Here is a 25,490-nt window from a genome sequence, read left to right on the forward strand (position 1 = left end):
TTATGTAGCTATGAAAGTCCTTTTTATTTATTGTTCATTCACTTTTATACAAAGCACAGTGATGACATTAAATTAAGACTCTAAACTTCATTCACACTGATTGGCAAAATGGGTGGTACAACATATTTCTGTATTACTAAACAATATTAAATTATTTTATTTTACCAGGAGAAAAACAGTTGAATACTATGACACCCATGAACTCAACCCACAAATGTAGCGTGCACAGACAGAGATCCTGATCAGTAAGTGTTACTTACGTATGGTTTAGGACAACCTTTCTCAACATTTTTACGATTGAGAAATCCCTGAAACAATCTTCAGGCTTCAAGAAAGCCCAGAAGTGGCACGATTGTACAGAATATAGTTGAGAAGCATAGCTGTGTACGTGCCTACTTGGTGCCCCTCCCCTCCTGACCTATCATTGGCTATGGGGGGGGGGCAAATCAACATCACCATATATGGTCATCTCACCCAATAAATGTTTAGCAATTTTAAATTTATAAATATATAAATTTATAAATATATAAAAATAAATAAAAGTAACTCACACCCCTTCAGGAAACCCCTCCAGCGGGTTTTGTTTTCAGTAACATGCCCCAAGCAATTTTTGCTGCAAACAAAGGGGCATGGGTTTGCACATTCATAGCTTCACAATATTTTTAACAAGTTGTTAAATATTACCTACCATCATTGGCCCTGAGAAGAGTTCAATTCCAGCTTTAAAAGTATGTCAGTGGATATGGGTTGGCAACTGACACAGCGCATATTCAGCATGCTTTTAATTAGCTAATACATACAGCTACTGATAACCATGCCTACAATGCTTCCTAAAGGATTTATGGTTATCTATACAATATGTGCAAACAATGGCATCTGTTCAATTTTAAGCACCCAAGTCTAGCAGATACATAGATTGTATTGTTAGTTTCAACTGCTAACACAACCTTACCTTTGACGCTGTCTCTATTTTTATAAGCATGACAGTGTCTAAAAACTCCACAGTTTGAATACCCAGAGCTCAAATATATGGGGGGGGGGGAGGCACAGAGTCTGAAAAGGAAACTGTCCATTGCAAAGCTCAGGCAGTCTTACTGTTTTTCGCTATACATAAATCAAGGCAATAAACATAGTTATTTCTACAGCCAACAACAAGTTTAGTTCCCCATACAACAGGAGACGAGAACACTTCTCCTGGAAGTTTCCCTGAACCTTCTACCATGCCAGTCTTGGCATTCAAGATCCAAATTCTGCCATCTGTAGATATTATTGCCAGAAGTGTTTCATTCTCCAAGTCACAGCTGTGGAAAACGAACGGTGTTGCATAGACAGTTGATGTAGTTTTAAATTTCCACATTAAATTACCTTCCATATTACAGCAGTAAGTAAAGTGATCATGGGAGCCAAAGAATACTTCTCCAGCAGAACTTGAAAGGCACGGTGATGAAAAGATTGGTCCATTAGTGGAAAACTGCCAAACCTATAAAATAATATTAAGAAGTTAAGTACATCATTTAAATTTCACTTGGTGCTGCCAAAACATAAATGCATTTAACATTAGCAAAAAAATGATCATGCAAAGCATCAATAATCTTGAGCTCTCCTTACAATTAGTGTTATCAAATATATGCAAGGCCTCAGGCAGGAGATTCACCATGTTTCATAGACTGAGGTAAGAAAATGTGAGAGCTGCTGTACATTTTCTGTATAAATTACTGTTCTACAGTCTTATGAGACTATTTTTACCTTTTCTCCAAAGTGGCTAAAGCAGTAAAGATTTCCATCGACACATCCAACACACACACAGTCCTTGTTGCAATGTGGTGATGAAAAGATGGGTTTCCCACAAATGCTTTTCCAGACTGGACGACCCATAACCTGTGAATGGGAACCAAACAGACTGTTCAGGGCCCTCAATGACTTGGACTAAAGGGCTAACCTAGCATCTGAGCAGAGAGCTAGAATAGGGTTGCCAGGCCCATATTGGGAAACACCTGGAGATTTCTGGGGTGAAGCCGGGAAAAAAATGGCATTTGGAGAGGGGAAGGGGTATAACACCCTAGAACCCACCTTCCAAAGCAGCTATCAGCTATAAGATCAGCTGTAATTCCGGAGGAGTTCTAGACCCCATTGGGAGCCTGGCAGCCCTAATTTGGAACTGTCAAAAGGAGTTCTCCTTTTGAAAAACAGAAAAGCAGTGGACATTCTGTGAGAGGTGCTAATCTTGCACTGATCCCACTTTAGCAATTTTGCCTGCATTCATATTTCAGGGAATATGGGAAGTGGATTCAGTAGACCCATCAGCATCTAATTCACATTTTTGATCAATTACTCATCCAGCTGTGGCAAGCCTTGTCTGTGGGGCCATGGAAGGGTATAGTTCCAAACAGAAGAGGTGAATCCTTGAAAACATCTTTTTCAAAGTACTGCCTGTCCTTTTGTACCTGAGAAATGTCAATGGACTTGCTGAGAAAAGGCTTCTGCATGTGTGGAGAGGGAGCGTGTAAGTTTGTCACTGAGATTAGGAGGAAAATTCAGCACACTGTTGCACTCCAGGCAAACACGCTGTAAGTGAACAATGTGGCTCTCTGTTCAGCTTTGCAGCTTCAGCCTAACACATCCTGTCCTGCAAGGGCTGTCTGACATGGGCTCGCACAATGCAAGGATACAAATTGCATAAAACATTCAGGGATGAAAAAACCCAGATCTCACCATGCCCAATACAAGTTCCAAAGTAGCTGGGAAAAAATGATGAATTAATCAGATAGAATAAATTCTCAGGCTTTCCATCCTTCACTGTGGTCTGTTGATGGACTGAGGGGAGATGGACTTGGGGCATACTGACCAGACAGGAGTTCTGAAAGGCTTCAATCAAAACAGTCTGGCAGGATCTTTAGGGCCGCTTCTCTCACCTTATCAGCTACACAATGCTGTCCTCTAACTTGGATATGTAACCCCTCCCTGTTCCTTCTTACAGAGCTTTGACTATCTTTTCCAGTACACATTTCTGGACCATATACAGTAAGAAAGTTACGTACAGGGTTTACAGCTAGCAACAGCCCTCCAAGGGTAGCAACGTACAGGTGGTGTGGCAGGAGATTTAGGTAAGGGGAGGAAAATACAGCCCCAGCTCCACTGTGTAACTTCCAGACGCACTCTTCCTTCTGTCAACATGCCAAAAAGTAAATACCAGGTTACGCCATTTCATGAAGGTTAAAGGGCAGGATGATATTTTCAAAGCTTTGCAAACCAGCACAGGTGTACCGTGGATATCCACTCCAATACTTAAAAAAAAAATCACAGGAAGAAATTACAATTCTGCTCCTTACACTGATAGTGCTACATATATTTAGAGGTGCAAAGTCGACATGGAGAGATGTGCCACATTCAGTGGTAAAACAGCAGTAAGACAAAGTTTGGTTTGGTGTTAGCAAGGATGTATATCCTAATATGGCAAACAGGATTCCAAGTGCTGAATAATCTAATCACTTCTTAATATCTAATTAACCTAAATACATATGTAACATCTGATGCCTTACAGTTCTTATTTTGTTATGGAGCCAGCTTAATTATTAGCATAAAGACTGCAGTTCTAGACACCCCTTCCTTGGCAGTGAATTCTGATTAAATTAATTACTTTGAAGCAAAACAGGTATTCATTCAAGGAGGCATTTTTGTTGGTTCTTGTTCAACTACTTACATAAATGTCCAGTGCATATATATGCTGGTCATGAGATCCAACGAACACCAGCCCTGTAGAAGGATCCATCACTGCAGAACTTTTGACAGCATCTTCTGCAACAAATTCCCATTGTATTTCCCCACTACTGCTTCTGAGTACATAGACTAACCCATTATAACACCCTGTGCAAAATAAGAGACAGGAAATAAAGATAGATTCAAATGAGTAGCTGTGTTGGTCTGAAGTTGCACAATAAAATCATAGTCCAGTAGCACCTTTACGACCAACAAAGATTTATTCAAGGTGTGAGCTTTCGACTGCAAGCACTCTTCGTCAGACTAAGAACTGACCGTCATAAAAGTAGGAATATATAAGCAAAAGTTAACTTTGTTACATTAGTAAACTGTGTCACAGCATCCACACACAGCCACATGATAACTCCCTGCCAAACCAGCCAATCAAACCCCTCAAACCCATTTGTAGTTCACAAAGACATATCAGAAATAAAACTGTCAAAGCCGGTGATCCACAGCTCAAAACCTACTATTTACTGCCGGCCTCATCTGTCTCCATAAGTTTCACACTGGTATGTGAAACCAGTTTCACACTGGTATGGAGACAGATGGGGCCGGCAGTAAATAGTAGGGTGTGAGTCATAGATCACTGTGGATCACCGGCTTTGACAGTTTCATTTCTGATATGTCTTTGTGAACTACAAATGGGTTTGAGGGGTTTGATTGGCTGGTTTGGCAGGGAGTTATCATGTGGCTGTGTGTGGATGCTGTGACACAGTTTACTAATGTAACAAGATTAACTTTTGCTTAAATATTCCTACAGTTATGATGGCCAGTTCTTAGTCTGACGAAGAGTGCTTGCACTCGAAAGCTCATGCCTTGAATAAATCTTTGACAGGAAATGAAGATATTTGGATATGCGCAGTAACTATGGTAAATGCCAGCAAAGCAAACACGTTTAACACTTAAGGTTCTCAAAACATATTCAAGTATCTGGACTCAATTCACAATCTAGTGGTGCAAATTGCAGATGGGCTGGAGGGCCCAGCAGTTGACAACAGAGAAGGCTCAGAGGGAAACAAAAAAACTTTGTGTTTTCAGACTATTCTTAATTCACTCACAATGTCCAGACCTTCCCCATGAGCCAATCAACAGGCCAATAGGCAATAGGGCTGTCAGCTCTGGGCTGAGGAATGGCTGAGATTTGGGGGGGGGGGGACCCGGGGAGGACAGGGTTTCAGGAGCAGTGGGACCTGGGTGAGCTACAATGCTATAGAGTCCACCTTCCAAAGAAGCTGTTTTCTACAGATGAACTGATCTTTGTGACCTGGAGAACAGTTAGAATTCCAGATCTCCAGCCACTACCTGGAGAATGAGAACCCTAACAGACAAACAGCATTTTATTTATTTATAACATTTATATTCATGGCAAGCCATCTCGTGGTGAGTTACATGATAAAAAAAACCCTACATAAAACCCCCATTAAAACAATTACATCAGCTCAATTCCTGGTGGCAAAACTATCATCTCCTTCCTGTTTTGGCTGGATGAGATGCCAAGATGCAATCTTCAGGATGCCAGTGAGCAGTGGTAGGTACAGTGTGAAGAGAGGAAGAAGAGAGGTAGGTACAGTGTGAAGAGAGGAAGAAGCATGGGAACTCTCTGGTTCTGGTATATAATCTGAACCACTAAAGTTCAGGACTGGATGGCGAAGCTTGCATTCTGGTCCAGGTAAACAAAAGCCGATAATCATAAACTTATCTCCACTGATATGTATGCTGCATTCACATGTTAAGGAATCTGCTACCCCATGGTACAGGTTTATTCATAGACATGTAGGTTTGTAAAGAAAAGGGACATATACAATAGAGCTAAGAACTGCCCTTGAAAAACTCCCAACTTCTCAGTCAATGTTGTAGAGAACATCTAAGAAAACAAATGAACACTCATACCAACAATGATGAAGTTTCCACACATAGACACACAGGCAGAGGACTCTATGCGATCTGCAAGGCACCTCTCCCACTTCACTTTTCCAGAATAGAGGTCAATGGCCTGAATTGCATGAGAATGAGATCCAATATAGACAGAGGCAGATAACTGGTCGATGACTGGTATTACAACTAGAGGAGATGCATCTACACACTTGCCCAAGTCTGACTTCCACCTTACATCTAATGTCAATTTTCCAGCAGTTCTTCCAAAGTTCTCTTTTAGGTGAGTTTGTTGTACTGAATCTGTTTCTGTTGTATTTGCGTTGCTGGCAATGGTTTCGTTACTCTTCAAAACTTCACTCTCTCTGTGTTCACTTAGAGCAAGTGAAGAATGCATCAACTCGCTTTGCTGAATTCCTGCACCACGTTGGTTCTTTAGGTGTTCATCCGTGGACAGCAATCGATTTCCACGGCTTATTGCAACAAATCTGACTGTGTGTGCCTCACATTTTAAGGAACATTCACCTTTTGGCTCCACATACTTTATACTCTGCTCCTCTCCACTACTGTCTCTCCGTTTTCTTTTTGCAAAACTGTTGCAACTTAGCTCTTGCTCTTCACTTGGAAAGGCAGTTTTTAGAACATGGGTGTAGACTTCAGCAATGGAGCTGCTGAGAATAACTTCCAGAAGGCCAGGAATGGCCCTGCCAACCAGATTTTCTATCTCCTCATGGAGGCGTAACAACTTTAAAGAATCTCCACCGCTGTTCAAAAACCGTGAATCCTCTGCAATGATGCTGGAATCATCAGGAAGATTCAGAAGAGACTAGAGAAAATGAGAAGAAACAAAAGATGGGACACACATCATAAAATGAGGGAGAGGAGAACTATATATGCCACCTTAGATGCTTAGGAGGAAGGGCAAGATAAAAAACAAAGAAAAAAGGAACTTAAACATGCCGTGACTGCTTGCAGGAGGATACTAATCTACAGAACAACAGGAAACCAAAGACTCCCAGAGAAACTCACTACAGATAACCCACTCAGAACTTGGATAAAACTGGATTTTATGATTAAATCATTTTAATTTTTTTATTTTTTAAAAACTGGGGCACTTCTAAGATATAGCAATGCATTCATATTTTCTTACTCAAATAGACAAGTCAGAAGGAAAATTCTATTGTTCCTTTCCCTTGTCCAACAAATAAAGTGTAAATTTCCTTCCTGCTTTCTTCTACATTATGCCCTGCCAGGTATACCCTTGAGAGCCAGCATGGTGTAGTGGCTAAAGAGCAGCAGACTCTAATCTGGAGAACTTGGTTTGATTCCCAACTCCTCCACAGGTGACCTGGGGCTAGTCACAGTTCTCTTAGATCTGTTCTTGCACAGCAGATCTCACAACTCCACCTATCTCTGTTGTGGCAAGAGGAAGGGAAAGGTGTTGGTAAGCTGCTTTGGGACTCCTTCAGGGAGTGAGAAGTGGGGTATCAAAAACTAGCTGTCTTTTTGCAGCCAAAGTGCATGTATACAGATTGAACATTGAGCAGTGAATGTCAGCACCAAATAGTGAATAATTTATACTATAGTCATATCCCTATGTCAAAAAGGGGATACAACGAATTGAGAATATGGTAGGGAAAATCTAATCCCTTTCTTTGTCATTTCTATTTCATGAAAAAATGAATACCTAAACACAGGAAACTGAGCAGAGTTAACTAAAAAACTAATTCCCTAATTACTGCTAAAAAGGCAAATTAAGGTATAAGGTAAAGGTATCCCCTGTGCAAGCACTGAGTCATGTCTGACCCTTGGGGTGACGCCCTCCAGCTTTTTCATGGCAGACTCAATACGGGGTGGTTTGCTAGTGCCTTCCCCAGCCATTACTGTTTACCCCCCAGCAAGCTGGGTACTCATTTTACCGACCTCGGAAGGATGGAAGGCTGAGTCAACCTTGAGCCGGCTGCTGGGATTGAACTCCCAGCCTCATGGGCAGAGCTTCAGACTGCATGTCTGCTGCCTCATCACTCTGCGCCACAAGAGGCTGTAAAAAAAGGCAAACTACAAAATCCTTTTTGGTACATGAAGCAATATTTCAAAAGTCTTGGAATAATTCACCCTGTTTGCAATTACTGTCTCAATTTTAATTTCTGGCTTTTGGAAAAACAAATACCTTCCACAGAAATGCTACAAAGAACTTCACTGAAATGTCAAATAAATGGAAGAAATGTAGGACAGAATTTATACAAGGCAAGATTATTATTGAGCCTGCATTGTTCTCCCAAAGTATCTATGAGAACCTTAAAACTACCTTCCAGAACCACTGTAGTCTCTCCCACAATTCTTCTCTCTTATTCAGTTTACTTTCATGGCTTCTGGAATTCAGATGGCAGCTGTAGATCTTGCTCAGCTCAGACACATCAATTTTGCCTTTAACACAAAAATAAAATAAACTTACGTGGAATCTAAGAATTTAGCACTTCAGTTTATTTGTGACGGCTCTAAGCCTGATGCCAGATTTCCTTGTTTTTAGGCACGTGCACCTATTTTGCTATAACTTCATTGGCTTCAATGAAACCAGAAGCTAGGCTCAAAGAATCTATTAAAATGTAGACAGGCTAGATCAGGTAGATCTGCACCTATAAGAGGGGGGTATCTGGAGTAAATCTAGATGGGATCTAAGCCTTAATTTCTGTGAACCGAAGGGTAAACATCTCTAATCCATCAGAGCACCTCAGAGCTCTAACTCCCACCTTCACCCAGTGCCTTTGCTGGTGTCCTGGTGAAGAACATGAGAAGACAGCTCACAGCAATAGCTTACACCAATATGCGACCACCAAGGCCTGCCGTGATCCAGACTACCACTATGACAAGAAAGCTTTTGGATAGGGTCTCTCTCTGACCCTTCCCAACCCTGCCCAGTAAACTCCTTTAGAATGAATTCTAAAACAATTTAAGGCATGGTACTGGAGATTTTTGTTCTGAATAAAAGGAAAAACAAAATTCCTGCCAAACACTTGCATGTTTTTATTTGTGGCGACCCACTAACCCCACCACCCACATTTAGTCTCTACACAGTGAAGAAGAAAAAAAGAAGAACTGGTTTTTTTAAACCCCACTTTTAATTCCCTAAAGGAGTCCCAAAGTAGCAAGCCTTTCCCTTCCTCACCTCACAATAGACCACCCATGAGGCAGGTGGGGCTGAGGGAAGAACTGTGACTAACCCAAGGTCACCCAGCTGGTTTCATGTATTGGAAGAGCGAGGAATCAAACCCTGCTCTCCAGATTAGAGCTCCCCACCCCCTTAGCCACAACACCAAACTGGCTCTCATAAGAGACAGGTCATGCTGACCAGACTCCTCGAAGGGACCCCTCAGGGGGCAATGCAATCACTCTCTCTGTTGTGTTGAGACCACTTTATTCTATCATGCTTTTAAAATCTGAGGTGCCTGGTGTTTGCAGTTGGCTGGTGTCATCAAATTAAAAAAAACAATATACTTAAATGTGAGCTTCTTAACCAAGAAAAGCAGATAATGTATCTTATAAACAAGTATAAAGGCATCTCTTTTTACCATGTGATGTCAGAGGCAAAGCATCAATCAGCAGAAGCTCATCCGGGACTGCATAGCTGGGGAGACATTCCTGGAGTTTTCTGAAAAGAGCTTCTCGTTTCAAACCGCCTTTGGGCACAACAAACAGGATTAATTTTTCTTGCTGGAACCACAGCCCAGTGCAGGCTTCCACTTGACAGATGTCTTCCGCAAGCTGCAAAATAAAACCACTGCTCTCATTTACTCTCATCTGACAAGAGTCTTGGGAAGCCCCAAGAAACAGACATGAGGGATCAGCCCAGGGCAAGGATCTATCTTAAACAGTCTTTTAAATACTGCCTTCTCTCCAAGGACTGGGTGCCCAGTCCTGACCAGGACAGACTGGTATTTACACAGACTGTTGCGGGGTGAGGGGGAGACTGGAAAAAAATAAATGTCTGGTATTTTTTTCAGTTTTTCCCGAACAATCAGTGAAAGCACTAGATCGCCCGGGTCAACTGTCAACCTTATCAAGCCCAAAGAACACAAAGCTTGCTGCATGTGCTGAACCCAAGCACATAAAGCACTGGAAAGAAGCAGATATCTGGCAACCCTAATTCAAGGGTGAATCTATCATTCTTCTCTCCTCCCTTTTATCATAGTAACCCTGTGAGGTAGGCTAGGCTGTAAGAGAGGCTGGTTGAAAATCATCAAGCAAGCTTCATTGCAGAGTACAGAAATGAACTGGCTCTGACACAATAACCTACTTGGTTGTCAACTAAATGAAGATCCAGCTCTTTATATGTCATTATTTCTGTGATAGCTAGATCATTATAACTCCTGAAAACACAAGCTGTGACAGAAGATACCCATATATGGCTAATGCTTAAATTCCCTTTCCAATTTATTTTTTCTGAACTGATTCCCACCATCCTCAGATATCCCTCCCTAGTTTATCTACCCAGAGCCTTTTTAAACCCACTCCAAAACCCGCCATTTGTTGCTCATGATTCGTCCCTTGCTTGGAAGACAGCAGACTGAAAACAAGGGAGGAGTGGCTTGGTGTGCATTAATCTACTGCATTCAACTGAGTAATCTGCCAAGTAGCCATTTCCCCAGCAAGGACCCTGGTGATCTTATGAAAGGAAACTTCACAAATGAAACTGAATGATATCAGTTCTTCAAACACTTCATGAGCCAAAACTGACTCTCTGGCTACCTCTCCAAATAACATTGTTATTTATTATATTACCTGCTGAACATATTCGATGTTAAGCTTCTTGCCGTGACGCTTAATCTGGTTATCCTTCCGCCCCAAGTAAAACATTTCCGCATCCTTAACTCTTACAAAATCTCCAGTTGCTCTCATTGTGGCCCCAGGCAATGCGACTTCACCATCAAGGAAGCAGACACGTTCTTCCCCTCCTGCACAAAACAGAAGCAAGTGGCAGGTTAGGGCCGCCATGACCTCACATAATGCAAACCAGAAGGCTACCAGAAGGAACCAGAAAGATGGCTGCACATCAAATAGCAACACACCCATAATGAAGCAGGACAAACAACCAGCCATACAGTTGAAATAGGTCTAGTATAGGTATTTACAACAGTTATACAAAATACTCAAGATTTTCATGCAATGCTATGATTTCTGACATTGTATAAGCATCCCTCCTGATAAAAGTCATCCTAAAAACTGCTTTATGGCTGGCTCACCAACTCTTATTATTTGCTGTTTATTCACAGCTCTACCTAAATATTCAAAATTGACACCAATAATATACCATCTGCCACTCACACTAATTTTTCACTGTACTGTTGAGGGTTGGGTTAATTTTTCTAACATGTTCTCAGTTTTAATAATATTTTCACTTGGGCCCTGCTTGATCAGCCTAGTGACCCTTCTAGTCTAGCACACTGTTTCACAAAGTGGCAATTGGTTACTTGGAGGGCCAACAAACAGGGATCAGAGGCCAAGGTTTTTATGAGAGGTCTCTAAGGCTGCAGTCCTATGAAACCCTAACGTCACTGAAGAAAATGTAACGTACTTCTGAGTAAGCATGCATAGGATTGCAATGAAAATAAGAAAGATGTGCTGCTAGTTGTATGTACAAAGAACTATATCTGAACTATATATAAGCCATCTAAGCTAGTGGCACAGAGTTCTAGAACAAAAACTATTAAACAGAAAAATCACCTATAAAAACTTGTCCTTCACCGTCCAGAATAGCAGAACCACTAGAATTTTTTACTTCAACTCTTGTTCCAGATAACGGGGTTCCCAATGGTACAGGGGAATCAAATCTAAAAATCAAGAGGAAAAAGAGAGGAAAAAGGGTGGGGAACAAAAAACAAAACACAAAAGTCAATCAAGAAGCAAAGCACCCAAACCTCTCTATAGATGCTCCATCTCTACTGAATTGTTACTTAAAAACTGAACCTTACAAAACCTGTAGTACTACCACCATTTACAATAGGACTGCTACTTTCAAGTCAAATGCTAAGAGATCTAGCTATGAAATGGTTCCTCATACCAATCATCCACAGACATACACCATGGCTGCACCTTTTGCGGACTATTAAGGACATAAGAAGAGCTGAATCAGTCCAGTGGTCCATCTAGCCCAGTTTCTCTGGATGGCCGGCAATAAGGCATAGAGGCCAAGGCCTTCCCCTGCTGTTGGCTTCTGCCTCTAGGATTCAGAGGCTTAGTGCTGGTTCCGCTTAGCCACCATGGCGAGTAGCCATTGATAAACGACCCTCCATGAATCTCTCTAATTCTCTTTTAAAGCTGTTTATTCCTGTGGCCATTACTATATCCTCTGGCAGCAAATTCCACAATTTAATCACTCTCTGAATAAAGTGGCATTTCTTTTTGTTCATCTTGGATGCCCTTGAGTTCTATTTAATAATTTATTCATCAGGTTAAAGCACACAAAAAGTAGATAAATGAATGACATTTCCTACCGGTGATCATCAGAACCAAATAATGCTTCAGGGATCTTGTAGCATGTGGCCCAGCATGAGACTTCTGTGATGCCATAGAGATTAAACACCTGTGTTTTATTCCCTTTCCCTTTCCAGCTCCTCAGCACATTCAGGCCAGGAAATGCTTCTCCACCAAGGGCTAAGACTCGCAGCGAAGTACTGGCAGATAGCACAGTTGACTTGATGCGCTGAATTCCAAATCTTCTCAGAAGTGTTGGTGTGGCCTACACACATTGCCGAAAATAACAGTCAAGTACATATAACAGGCAGACATAACAGCACAGACTGCTAACTTGCATTCTGTAGGCAAAACCTAATTGACAGCAGGCTGCCAGCCTATGTGGTGTTTATGATGGTTACAGCAGCATTGCTAATTGGGCTGAGACAATGTCAGAATTGGAGGGAAGGGGAAACCAGTGGCATCACTTGTATGGCTGCTAGGCAAACCTCACAAGCTCCCTCCTATTGGATGTTTTGGCAAATCCAGTCACTGGGCAGAGATACATAGCCTAGGTTTTCATATTATGGGTTGGGATATTCAGAGGGGGGGTCTCATGATCCCCATGGAGTGGTTGTGAATGATATGAGTCTGTACTCCACCGCTCCTGGAAGATAATCAGTCACTAAGGTGTCTCTCTACGGTCCTTAGCAGGAACTCTGAATGGAAATGAAAAAGATGCCAGGTTCTTTGTCTTTCGGGTCCATGCCCCACATTGATGGAGGAGTGCACCTGAAACACAACCGTCTGACCTGCATGTATCTTAGGAGAAAACCATGAAGGACAGCAAACTTCAAGATGGCTAGACCAGCGGTGGACAGTTGTGCCAGACCTCACGCAAACCATTTTCATTTGTGCCCTTGTTTACTCCTCTGCAGTTCTTTGTTTATACCAGGGGTAGTCAAACTGTGGCCCTCCAGATGTCCATGGACTGCCATTCCCATGAGCCCCTGCCAGCAACCACTGGCATGGGCTCATGGGAATTGTAGTCCATGGACATCTGGAGGGCTGCAGTTTGACTACCCCTGGCTTAGACTAAGAACCATTCAAGTGGGTAGCCGTGTTGGTCTGAAGCAGCACAACAAAACTCTGATTTTGTTTTGTTAACAAGAACCAGCAATCCATCAAAGGAGGAACAAAACATAAAGTGTTACAACTGAAATAATCTCCTACAATCCAATCCTCATGGAAGAAAAGCACTCCACTGTCATTGTTGTTAAAAATATAATACAAGGTGTCATTTTTAACAAGAGAACGAATGCATCCTGGTGGCAGGGTTAATTTGTGTTAATAAAGCAAGGAAGTTCAAGTATTCATTACTCGAGCTTGTACATTAAAACAATTTTAAAAAGTGCTGTCACTAGTAAACCCTTTTAGATGAATTCCGTATTAATTTGCAGACATTTATCACACAACTTTTCAAATAAAATATGTTAAACTAAGACTTGAGTCAGTACTAAAACTTGGCCCAAATAGCCCCATAATGGAAAAGTACCCATAATGTAATGTGAGACACTGGTGGTTTATGCAGCCACCTTTAAGCTCAGAGGACCAAACTGCACAGTCTAATCTCTATGGGTTTTTTTAAAGGCTGAAGGATTAGCAAGAAAGTCTTCTGCACACATGGGCATTCTTGTAGATCACCTACATGTCCATTATGCATGCAATGAAGAAGAGGTATGTATGCCTAATCCAATGTCACAAGACTATAGTCTTTGACCTTTCATCCTTTAAGCATCTGAATATGGTCTAATGGCTGGTTTCTATTTGCATATTCTCTACTGACACAAGAATCAAGTGACAAATTGTATGGGAGAATTAGCTATCACATTCTGAGTTCCGCAAATGGAAGTTTTAGATCACCTCACACTCAATGGGGAAACGTTCACGGATTCAGGCACCAGTCTTCAAGGGTACCATAGCATAGAGAGGGCAATCATTGCATAGTCTGATTGTCATTACAGTCCAATGCTGTGTCAAAGCAGCTTTCATGGCAAACAATTAACAGGACACTCAGGTATCACTCCTGTGTCTTACCTGCAACACAGATACTCTGTGGTGTTGAAAGAGAGCCTCGGACAGCTCCTGGGGCATCATTTTAATAAGCTGGGGTACAATAAGCAGAGAAGCCCCACTTGCCAAAGTAACAAACAGCTCAACTACAGATGGATCAAATGTCAAGGGAGATGCCATGAATACCACATCATCTGGGGTGATTTGAAACAGATCTCTAAAGATAAAGGCAGATAATGCACACCTTTTATATGTAACATATGGAGTCTGAATCTGTGCACATATCACAAGAAATCAATGAATTATTTCCCATCCCCAGCCGTAAAGCCCAGGTCATTTTAGTCTACTGCTCATTTTAGTGATCATTCACACTTTCCCAAAAGCTACCTCCATCAGGAATCGTACACATTTGGTGGTTTTGACTTGCTGTCTTCCTTTACATCTTCCTGTTCTCACATTCTGATAAAAATAATGTCTTGTTTTATCTTAGATGAAATTTTTCAAGCTTGTATAATTAATTTCCCGATCCAAGGAGGTGTGAGATGGTGCAATCTGTCAATCCCTGATAGAGCGAGCCTACGCTTACATCAGATGCATCTGAGGTATTTTAAATCTCAACAGAAAACTGGAATTAGAATCAGTTATTCATCTATTAACAGCTTAAAGAATAGGAGGCTGTTCTAATGTGGAAAATACGTGCAGCACAGAATGGGGTACATTGCCACACTAAGGGTCATGGTGAAATTCTATTTTGGTTTCACCTCAGGGCCAGGCAGTACAACAGCTGATCATATGTGGAAACCAAGAATGGCTAGAATCACAAGGCTAGAAGTCCAGTTTCAGGAGCAAAAGAGGAACACAGTGAGTAAAACTGAATATTCCCCTCCCTGACTCTCTCCATGTGTTGTTGTTGTTTTTTCTCCTTCATCTGGGTTCATCCCCAGCTGACAGAAAAGTGTATTGATAGAGGAGCTGTGGAGCAGCAAGGTGCAGGTGGGAAAAAGGCTTTTTGTTCCTTATCTGTTCAACATTTTTGTTCTTAAATAACTTCCCCCACCTTGCACTGGCTATGCAAATGCAGCAGGACTGGATCTGGCATTGCCAATATTCAGTTTGGTCCTAAAAAGCTATGGATGACGGGCCCAGTTCAAATGATGTTAATGGTGAGAAATCAACAGAATTTAGAAACCCTTGCATTGGATGGGAGTGCGTGCAACACGGTTATGAATAATCACAATAAAACCAGGTCAAGCAAATAAAGTGAAATAATGAATGCTCTGTGTCACAAAACCTGAACAACAGAAAATAAACCAATGCTAAAGCAGAAAATAAGCCAATGCTTTAAGGCTGCCAGTGCATACAAATAATTTTTAAGAACCCAAATGGATTGAAGGCTTAATTCAGCCATACAAAAGGCATATGGTTTTATCATTTCTCTTCTGAAATCAGGGCATGTGCAGCCAACTGGAATTATGGCAACAGCATTCTGGCAGAGTCAGGACAGAATCTCAAATAGCAAGGCAATGGACAAAACATTAAAATATGGTGTTTGATCCAACTGACTTTTTTGCTGGTGAAAAAGAATGGGGTCCCCTTTGACCACCAACAAGAATATGCTGGGGATTGTGGGACCTGCATGGACAACAGCCATGTGAGATACAGCCTGGATTTGTAATGAGGGAATTGAGGAGAGTGAGCCAATACACGTTTATAGTTGTTTTAAAAGATTTAGCGTCACAGAAAGCCAGTCCTCAAAACCAAAACAGATATTTATTTAAACACCAAGCAATCACTGCTGCTGCAGTTGGCTCATTTGCTGTATCTCTATGTAAAACGGGAATCAACTGTGATTCCTCGAAAGCAGGCTCCCAGTCAGGGCTCCTTGAACCCTGGGGCTCCCCGGTCTTCCCCCTCTATCCTGCCTCAATGGACTCAGCCACAAGCTATTCTTGGCATTGCTGTGGAAGCAGGGAACTGTCCGCTTCCATGGACTTAGGGATGGTATTCTCAGGTGGTTACCATGCCTGGGAAAGGGGTCGAAGCCTGGACACAGACTCCCGTATCCATATAAAAAGCTAACCAATAAAAACAACCTCAAAACATAAACATAGCACAGAACAACCATTCAGCAACCCAATAAACACCCATAAAATAGACCTCAGGCCAGAAGCACACCATAAAATAGCTAAAAAGATAAAATCCATTTATATAGTTTGGCCAGAATGCTTATAGTCCCCATTTCTGAACAAAATCATTACTCAACACAGCTAATGATATAAATCAGTGAAATCATAAGAACAAAAGGACAATCAAAATTATAAAAGCACATAGCATCAACAACTGTAATTTTTAAAGCCTTAAAATGAACCATAGGACCAAGCAGAATTAAATCACAAAAACATCCCCCACCCCTGACACCAATAAACAGTGCCAAACTTGCAAAGGGAACAACCTGTAAAGTTAGCAGAAAGCAGAAAAATTAAATAATAAAAGTCAAAACCTAAACCAATCATGCATATCTAAGCTAAAAACAGTCAAAGGATGAAATCATTAAAAATCCTCTGGAACAGAACCTATTTCAGTAGCTGCCCAAAGAAGAGATTGTGCTAGATTCCTAAGGTAGAAGTTCCATAAACCGGAGGCCACCACTTAAAATGCCCTGCTCTCAATTCCTACTCTTCTAGCCACCCCCACTAGTGACCCACAAAGCAGGACTCCAATAAAAATGTTAAATCACAAGCTCTTTGATGTAGGTGAAGGCAGTTTTTCATGTATGAAGTAGACTGTTTTCTAAATATGTTACTTTCATCCTTAAATCTGATAATGAGATGGATTTTTATGAAAACCTAGCCCACTGAGAACTTCATGTATCACTAACTAAAAGTGTGCCGTTGAATTGCAAGAAACTCATGGTGACCCCATGAAGTTCCTGCTCATGGACTTTTCTAGTCAAAGAATTCTGAATTCTGATTAGATCAGGCTAGTCTGAGCTGTTAGGTTACTACATGCTTACCTATTCCATTTTTATTTTGTCCTTCTGCCAAAGAACTCAGGGCAACATATATGGTTTTCTCCTCCTCCATATTACTCTCACAATCCTGTGAGGTAGGCTCCATTGAAACTGAATGGGCTCAAGATCACTCAGTGACCTTCACAGATTAGTGGCATTAGAATCTGGGTTTATCCACTATACCAGTGGTCCCCAACCTTTTTATCACTGGGGACCGGTTAACGCTTGACAATTTTACTGAGGCCCGGGGGGGGGGGGTAGTCTTTTGCCGAGGGATGTTGCTGCTGGCTGAGCCCCTGCTTCACTTGCTTTCGCGCCGGCGCCCCTGACTTCCCGCCCGCCCACTGGGTGGCACTACCAGCAACAGCTGCACAGTGCCAGGCCGAGGGGAAGTCCCAGCCATGGCGGCCACTGGAGAGCACCACAGGTGAGCTGGCAGCAGAGTGGCAGGGCAGCCCCCGAGGCAGCAGCCAGGGAGGAGGACGATGAGGAGCCGCGGCCCAGTACCAACTGATCCCCGGACCGGGACCGGTCCCTGGACCAGGGGTTGGGGACCACTGCACTATACCACACTGGCATCTGTCTGTTTGTGAGAAGGGTGTGTCTTTCATATTATCTCTGTATGCAATGTTGCCAGTTTTAGATAGAATAATTATATAGCCCCTATCTGGTTACCTTTAGGCAACAGTAATCTATTATTATATTTATTTCCCACCACTATCAGCAAGGCATCTCACAGTGGGTTACACAGTAAAATCCCCACATAAAACACAAAACTATCATATCCCATAAAATTATATACCCTAGGGGGAAAAAACCTATCCTTCCACCCGCACAGCAACACAGGCTGCCTTTCGGTGTGCCGTAGAGCAACTACACATGCTGGAAATCTACCAACAGCAATGACCTGGCCCGGTGGTGGTTTCTTCTATGGGGACCCATCTGATCTTCCATGCCGTGGCTTCAACTGCAGACCTAGCTCAAGAGCTCCCTCTTGCAGGCCCTGCGGAAGTTATGAAAGACACTTACTGGAGATGAAGAATATTCGGTACTATGCATCTATGGGGCACTCTCACAATTTTTGGACTCCCTGTTGTTCCTGATGTATGCAAAACATAGGCTAAGAGGTACTGGCTTCTGACATCCAACAGCTCTTTGGATTGCTTTGTCTCATTCTGGTCCAAAGTATTTTCCTCCCAGCAACTTGTCACGGCAGGCCTTTCATTTTGTTCTTTTTCATGACTTATCAACAGATTTACATCAATACTACTCTGGTTCCTTTCGAAAAGAATTAATCCAACATTCTGTATTTCACAGAAATTATGGCAGAACAAGTGTCCAAATATGACTTTGAACTTCTGAAAGAGAATGAAAAGCTTTGTTATAACACTGTGCGTTTGCATTCTATTAGAACACGGTAGCCACTTTGGCAAGAAAAGCAAAATATGAATAAATGTTTTTGCATATGGAGCAACTCTTATTTTGCATGTGTATACAGCTGACACTATAAAACACCAAACAGACTTGAGATTAAAACAATCAATATTTAAAACAAATTTGGCAGCAATCCGGGACATGCTGTAAAGGGAATCCCTCCCATTGAATATAATGGATCTTTCCGCAAAATAAAAGGCCCAAAATCAAATATTGGATTGAGCAATGCACTTGAAAAGTTCATTAACCACACGTTGCAAACATTTCAGTCAAGATTGTACTTACATCAAGTTTGCCTTTTTCCACAAGGACATATTTGAAGTTACACTTTTTCATGACATAAGTAGACAGGGTTGGAAGAGCATCTGGATCAATAGGAGAATAAGCGGCTGGCACTTGGAGAATTCTAACAAAATAAAGCATTACACTTAGCAAAGTAGCATTGCTATCAAGTGTCAAACAGAAGAGCTAGCTTTCTATAGCCCACTTTTCACTACTCAAAGGAGTCCCAAATCAGCTCACAAACATCTCTCCCTTCCTCTCTCCACAACAGATAACCTGTGTAGAGGGGCTGAGAGCACTCTGCTCTGCAAGAACAGCCCTAAGAGAACTGCTACTGGCCCAAAGTCACCCAGCTGGCTGCATGTGGAGGAGAGGAGAATCAAACCTGATTCTGCAGATTAGAATCTACCACTTTTTAACCACCACCCTGACCAAATTTGTTGTGAGTTTCATCACAAGCTGTCCCTGTGACTGACAGAGATGAAGGCATGCAGAATTCCAAAGTTCTCTTTATGGTTCAGTCTACAATTTCCAACAACCTAAAAAGAATCTTGCCCTTTGATAAAGGCTTAATTTGTTGAAATGGGCAGATGAAGTTTATCATGGCATGGAGGTAAATAACATCACCTGGTAAATAACATCCCATTAAGTCTCTGTCCCTCTGGAGAAGGGCATTTCTTCTCCAGGCTATTGGCAACCCTAGTTCAGTCTCATAATTCTGATGCAGTTGTATGGTTGAAAAATACACGTTCACTTGTGCAGATAGACTCCTGGTACTTTCTCTCCCAAAGAAAGCAAGGAAAGTTGGAGGGGAGGGAGAGAAGAGTGATTAACCTCTTCCTTGACAATAATCTCTCCATCAAGCCACTCCCCTGTCCTTGCAGGATTCCAAGACACACGTTTACATTACATTAATATGCCTTTTCATGCCCTGCAGATTGAGGAATTAAATGATATGTAGTACAGAAGTGGCAGGCAAGATCCTCGTCCACAAAATTAATAGAACACTGCTATCAAAAAGAACAAAAGAACAAATCAGATCTTTTTCATCGAGTATTGCTCCACCTAGTGGAGCCTAAATAACTTTTTAAAAACCCAAATCGTTATTTTATAAGAAAATTTGCTTTAACATAAAAAGTCTTACTAACATACTGCATTAATAAATCCATTTGGAAGCTCAGGACAGGTTGCAGGACACAGATATTCAAACAGACGAAGATTTTAAAATATATTTTGACTTGACCTTAACAAATGGCAGGAATAGCCAATTCATCTCTAAGCAATGCCACAAATATCCTCTCATGGCCATACCCTATAATCCAAGAAGGCAGATTGATCCCTGGACAGCAATATAGTCCTATCACAAAATCTGCAGTGGGATTACACTTTCCCCTCAAAAAATCAGTCAGTTCTGTGGCTAGGGTGATAACCGTCTTGTATGTGTAGACTGCAGGGACTGTATTGTTACAGTCATCAAAGCACACTGCTCTCCTCTCAGGATATAAGTTGGCTGCTGTCTGAACAATCTGCTGAAGAGTCATCACCAAGACATGTACAGCATACCTGAATAAATGAAAATAAGAATTAAATTGTATTTATCTATAGTTCCAAAAGACTGAAAAAGAAAAGAAATCATATCATATTCTGAAAATAAATTTAAAGAAAAATTAATAAACTTCAGAAATGTGTATCTAAGACAATTTTGGGGTCACATTTTATCCAATACTTCTATCTTTGCAATAACCCTCGTTACGGAAGGAAAGGGAAACCCCCTTAGATCAAGGGTTCCCTGAAAAGCATCCTGGTAAGTACCTGCCACCACTCAGGGGCCTCCTGAAAATATCTCAACTGATCTGCTGAGAAGATATCCTTCTAGTGCAGTACTAGAGCACTAACAAAGTAACAAGGTAGAAACCCTAGAGCAGGGGTAATCAACCTGTGGTCCTCCAGATGTTCATGTACTACAATTCCCATGAGCCCCTGCCAGGATTCCCTAGCGCACAGATAAGAGATTCAGAGAAATACCCCAGAGAAAGAGATTGTACTAAGCAAAGCCAAAAAAGTATTTATTTTTAAAAGATTTATTATAAAAAGGAGAGGGGAAAAAGGGGAAATCGTAGTCTGGTTCAATAACGGGTAGAAAAAGGGTAGAAGAAAAACACGGGATGGGAAGGAATCCACAGAAAAACACAGAATTCCAAAATAAAAAGCAATGGAATTAACTTAGATAAATACACTTTACCTAGGCCTTAGTAAAGTCTTCAAAGAATGTATAGAGTTCTTTGTAGAAACAAAATATTGAAGGAGTCCTTAACGTCTACTGAATCTTCTACAGACCCCAGTTTCTACTGAAGTCAAAGAAAAATCCATCATAAATCACAATGCAGTTTTTAGAGTACATTAAACAAACATGCATAAGGTCCAGAATGTGAACAGAGCATTGTGATTGTCGGGGGCAGTCAAACTGCGGCCCTCCAGATGTCCATGGACTACAATTCCCATGAGCCCCTGCCATTCACTGTTTGACTACCCCTGGTGTATGTAGTGACCAATCTATGATATTTGTGATGGCTATAGTGTGATGGATAATGTATTTTATATAAAAAGTCCATGTGTAGAGGTTGTATAATCAAAAGGCAATATACACACGTCTGTGAAGTTACTTATGATGAACTATGGGCCCCTGACAGTTTAGCAGATATTGCAAAAAACAAAAACATTGCAATAAAATAGCTTGGACAGAATCTCTGTTGTGTCTTTAATTTGAGTGAAACACACCAGATAATGGGACATTTGGCTAATAGATCGTATCTGATTTAAGCCAACCTCCTCTCTAAGAGTGACAAGCTGATTTAGCCAATCCCACACAAAGCCCCATGTTTTATATCGGAGGCAACTGTTACCAATCAGAGACCTATAAACTATAGTCCCACCTCAATTAATCATCTGGTAATGGCTCTCAACTTCCATTACAAATAGATGGTCTAGCCCAAACCACATGTTCCTTTGTAAAAAAAGTCTGTCACGATGGTTCAATGTGGAATGGGAAAGTATAGGTTATTTTAATGTAAACCCCAGACAGACTAAATCCCAGACGCTGTAGGTGGCACTCTTGAGCCCTAGTAAAGTTTTAGGGTTTCTGTCCCACTCAAGTTAAAGGATTTTCTTTTTCTTTAATATAACACTTACGTGAGTTATAATGTTTAAAAGGCATGAGAAAATGTTATCTAATCTATCTCATAGTGTTATTTTGAGGATAAAATGGAGAAAATGATACTGTCAGCTAATTTGGGTCCTAGCTGGGAAGAAAGGCAAGAGTATATAGAAGTAAATAAAGCATTAAAATCTTCACATACCTATCCAACAATTTTTCTTCTTCAAATCCAGCATACTTTTAAGGCTTCCTGAAAGTGATTTTTTTCATGAAACCTATAACAAAACAAGATTATAGATTCTATTTCTGCAAAAAGTAAATTCTGTAAATCAACAGACTAGCTTCCTTTTTTTCACTGCGTAATTTCTACAACACTCTGACAGAACTAAATACAGTTATTGATAAGGCTCATCAAATTCAACTGGATTTATACAAGCAAACATCTGGCTGCATGAAAGATTGGATTTCACAAAATTTCTTCTAAAGGGTGAAAGTGATTAAAACTTGGGTCTTGACTGTTTGAACAGCAGCCCTCTAGAATCAACTTCCTTTGACACCTGGCCTTAGACTTCATGGATGTACAATATAGTACATCCAACGGAGAATATAGTACATACAACGGAGAAGAGCCGTTTTTTTATATTGTACTTTTCGCTACCCAAAGGAGTCCCAAAGTGGCTTACAAACACCTTTCCCTTCATCTCACAACAGACACCCTGTGAGCTAAGTGGGGCTGAGAGCTCAAAGAGAATTGCTCTGTGAGAACAGTACTAAAGGGAACTGTGACTAGCCCAAGGTCACCCAACTAGCTCCATGTGGAGGAATGGGGAATCCACTCCAGATTCGAATCCACCACTTTTAACCACTACACCACACTGTATCTAGGACTGCCATTTACCAGTTTTCAGCAGGCACTATCCTAATTTCTCAAAGGCATTCTATGGATTAATGCGAGAAGGGGAAAAAATGTCCAATGACATCATTTCCAGATGTGTAACCAGAAGTTATATTGTTGTCATTTCAGGTTACATAGCTAGAAATGATGGAACTGTGCTGTAGCACACTGTTCAGGTGAGTCTCCATTTGGTTCCGAATTGTCATTTACCTGTTGGAGGAGGGAGATATTTCGCCCTCTGTTCATATTGCCTGCTACTGCACCAACAGCTGGTGGGTAAAACATAAAATTTAAAAATGCCATTGGCATGACTGTGTCACATCACTTGTGAGAAAACCCTGGAAATGACATCATGCCTCTCTACAAATTGCAGAGAATTCTAGTGTCCAACAATTCTTAGAGGGGTATGACATCTATTTTGTGTTTTCCACTGAACTGACATAACACTATCATGCCAACAGGGCTCCCCCACCAATATCCCTGCCTTCCAAATTCTTGCCATTGGGCCCTACCTATCAATTGCCTGTCTCCCAGACTCCTGCCAGTTGCCAGCTGCTGACTATCAATGCTGAATGTCAACCCTACCCCCTGGTAACCCCAAGTTCTCACTGTATTGTCTCCACAAGGCATGCAGTTGTCTAGCCATGCATACTCTGAAAAGGAGCTCTCCAGAACACTGTTGACACTGATGAGAGAGGGGAGGCCTTGGGAGAGGCTTGCAAAAACATCTTAAAAATGAAAGGAAGGAGGGTGTGATCAATAAAAAACTAGAAAAATGGTAAAGGAATGAAAACCAAACAAATTAAGCTAAGAAGAATACTTTTGAAAATGACTTTCTGTAACTGACTACTTTTCAAGGTCAGTTTGTATTTTGATAACGCAAAACAAATGAAATTGATGCTAAAATCTATATCCATAAGGTTCATTTTCATGTACTCCAGGTAACTCTTGATATCTGTGTATACTAGATTTCCTTTTCTTACTGGGCTGGGTTATAGCAACAATATGGAACCAAAAGGATATGGCTGATTTTCCAAAATCTGTCATGCATAAACAGAGCAATTACATAAGTTTCAAAAACATTATTAACATGTTAAATTATAAACTGCATTATCCTAAACAGGTGCCTATTGTTAACGATGTTATTATATACTTAAGTCAAAATGTTTTATTGTATTGCATTGTATTATGAAAGTTTCTAATGTAAACCGCCCTAAGCCACAAGGGAGGGCACTATATAAATATAATTAATTAATTAATTATAGTGTGGCTTTTAAAAAAAGGATGTTTTAAACTAAAAGTAGATGTTACGGCATGTACTCACAAAACCTGCTACAAACAACAAAACAATATTCAGGACAAAGCTGACTGGGTGACACTATTCTATGTGTTTGCAAGACATGTATACTTTTCCACAGATGTGTAGGAAAATGTTTACATAGTTGTTACAAACGCAACCCCTGATGTGGCTACACTGACAAAAGTGCAAACACAAAACTATTTCTCTGTCAAAAGTATCAATTAGCTATCAATCAACTCTGCAATCAAAACTAATTCAGAAAAAGAGGAATGTTACATAATATTGTTACATAGATTTGGGATTTACAGTTGCTACCTGCCATTAACTATATTAATCTTAAAGCATAATTAATTACAGTTTGGCTTGATTTTGATTTTACCTTTAATTAAAAAATTAAACTCTTGAATACTGAGAGCCACATTCCCCATTTTTCGCATTTCCACAGAAGAAACGGGAGGAAATCCAAAGTGTGCAAATCAGGAGATGTACCCCTTGTAACGGGCTACGATAGAAAAACAAGCTATGCAATGCAATGGCCTACATAAATCTTTTAAAAGAAAAAATACGGGGCGTCCCACAAACGCGCTCTGGAAGCGACTGGGTAACAGACTTTACCACGGAAGGGCCAAAAGGTCCTTTTATGGTCTCTCTCTTGACCTGGGATGCGTGGAAAACATGCCCCACACCTCGCTGCAACACCAGGATTGGTTCCAGCCTGTAGACGATTCCCTATCCCTGAGGGAAGTGGTAAAAGGACGATAGGGCTGGCGGCACCAGCATGGCAACCCCGATGCGACAATTAACGAGAAAGAGGACGCCGAAGCGGCTTGCACGGCCTTACCGGGCCTCAATTTGCCTGTTGCTATGGTGACGTCGGGAGGCGGAAGTCGTCAGGGGACGAGAATCGCGCATACGTACCGCCTCCCTTCTCTCTCCTCCTCCCTCCCCCCCTCCCCCCCTCCCCCCCTCCCCGACGCCGAGTTTCCACCCAACTACAGAACCCGAACGCCGCGATCTCCGGCCGGAAAGCCTGGCTCTGACCGCCCTGGCAGTCTGATACTCAAATCTGATTGGCTGAATGGATTTGGATTTTCCTGATTGGTCTCTCTCTATGGCAAAGGCGGAGGGAAACGTTCTGAAGAGCCGGAAATACGACGTTCTGCAGGGGGGTGGGTGCGCGAATCACAAGAGGCAGGACTGTGTGACGTAGATCCGCTCTGTCTGCAGCTGTTATGGCGTGGCTTGTACAGATCCTGAGGTT

General features: G+C 41.4%; 1 protein-coding gene across 8 annotated transcripts; it reads right to left on the bottom strand.

Moving 5' to 3' along the window:
* Window positions 1-6: 6 nt before the first annotated feature.
* Window positions 7-25,180, bottom strand: AASDH (aminoadipate-semialdehyde dehydrogenase). Of its 8 annotated transcripts, XM_077302045.1 has the most exons (18): window positions 24,609-25,064; window positions 22,237-22,309; window positions 21,123-21,228; window positions 20,192-20,443; window positions 18,884-19,004; window positions 18,194-18,522; window positions 14,179-14,371; window positions 12,123-12,367; window positions 11,353-11,459; window positions 10,411-10,583; window positions 9,201-9,393; window positions 7,940-8,058; window positions 5,650-6,457; window positions 3,701-3,864; window positions 3,039-3,164; window positions 1,747-1,878; window positions 1,366-1,480; window positions 7-613 (listed from the first exon to the last, which is right to left on the bottom strand). In XM_077302045.1, exons 4-18 carry the CDS (start codon window positions 20,419-20,421, stop codon window positions 558-560), a joined length of 3,111 nt encoding a protein of 1,036 aa, XP_077158160.1. In that variant the 5' UTR covers window positions 20,422-20,443; window positions 21,123-21,228; window positions 22,237-22,309; window positions 24,609-25,064; the 3' UTR covers window positions 7-557. The 8 variants fall into 8 exon arrangements, with proteins under 8 accessions (XP_077158160.1, XP_077158157.1, XP_077158153.1 ...); XM_077302042.1 differs by lacking the exon at window positions 24,609-25,064 and adding an exon at window positions 25,071-25,180 and having other exon boundaries at window positions 7-1,480; window positions 21,123-21,225; XM_077302038.1 differs by lacking the exon at window positions 24,609-25,064 and adding an exon at window positions 25,071-25,180 and having other exon boundaries at window positions 7-1,480.
* Window positions 25,181-25,490: the final 310 nt, after the last annotated feature.

This window comes from Paroedura picta, chromosome 10 (genome assembly GCF_049243985.1).
Source record: "Paroedura picta isolate Pp20150507F chromosome 10, Ppicta_v3.0, whole genome shotgun sequence".
Lineage (NCBI taxonomy): Eukaryota > Metazoa > Chordata > Lepidosauria > Squamata > Gekkonidae > Paroedura > Paroedura picta.

Bases quoted from the DNA above. Each gene is read 5' to 3' on its own strand.
- AASDH (XM_077302044.1), bottom strand. From the start codon at position 20,421: ATGACTCTTCAGCAGATTGTTCAGACAGCAGCCAACTTATATCCTGAG. The intron at 18,523-18,883 runs GTAAGTACAATC...ATTCTCTTTCAG, and splicing joins TGGAAAAAGGCAAACTTGAT to AAGTTCAAAGTCATATTTGG. The intron at 12,368-14,178 runs GTAAGACACAGG...CAATGTGTGTAG, and splicing joins ACAGAGTATCTGTGTTGCAG to GCCACACCAACACTTCTGAG.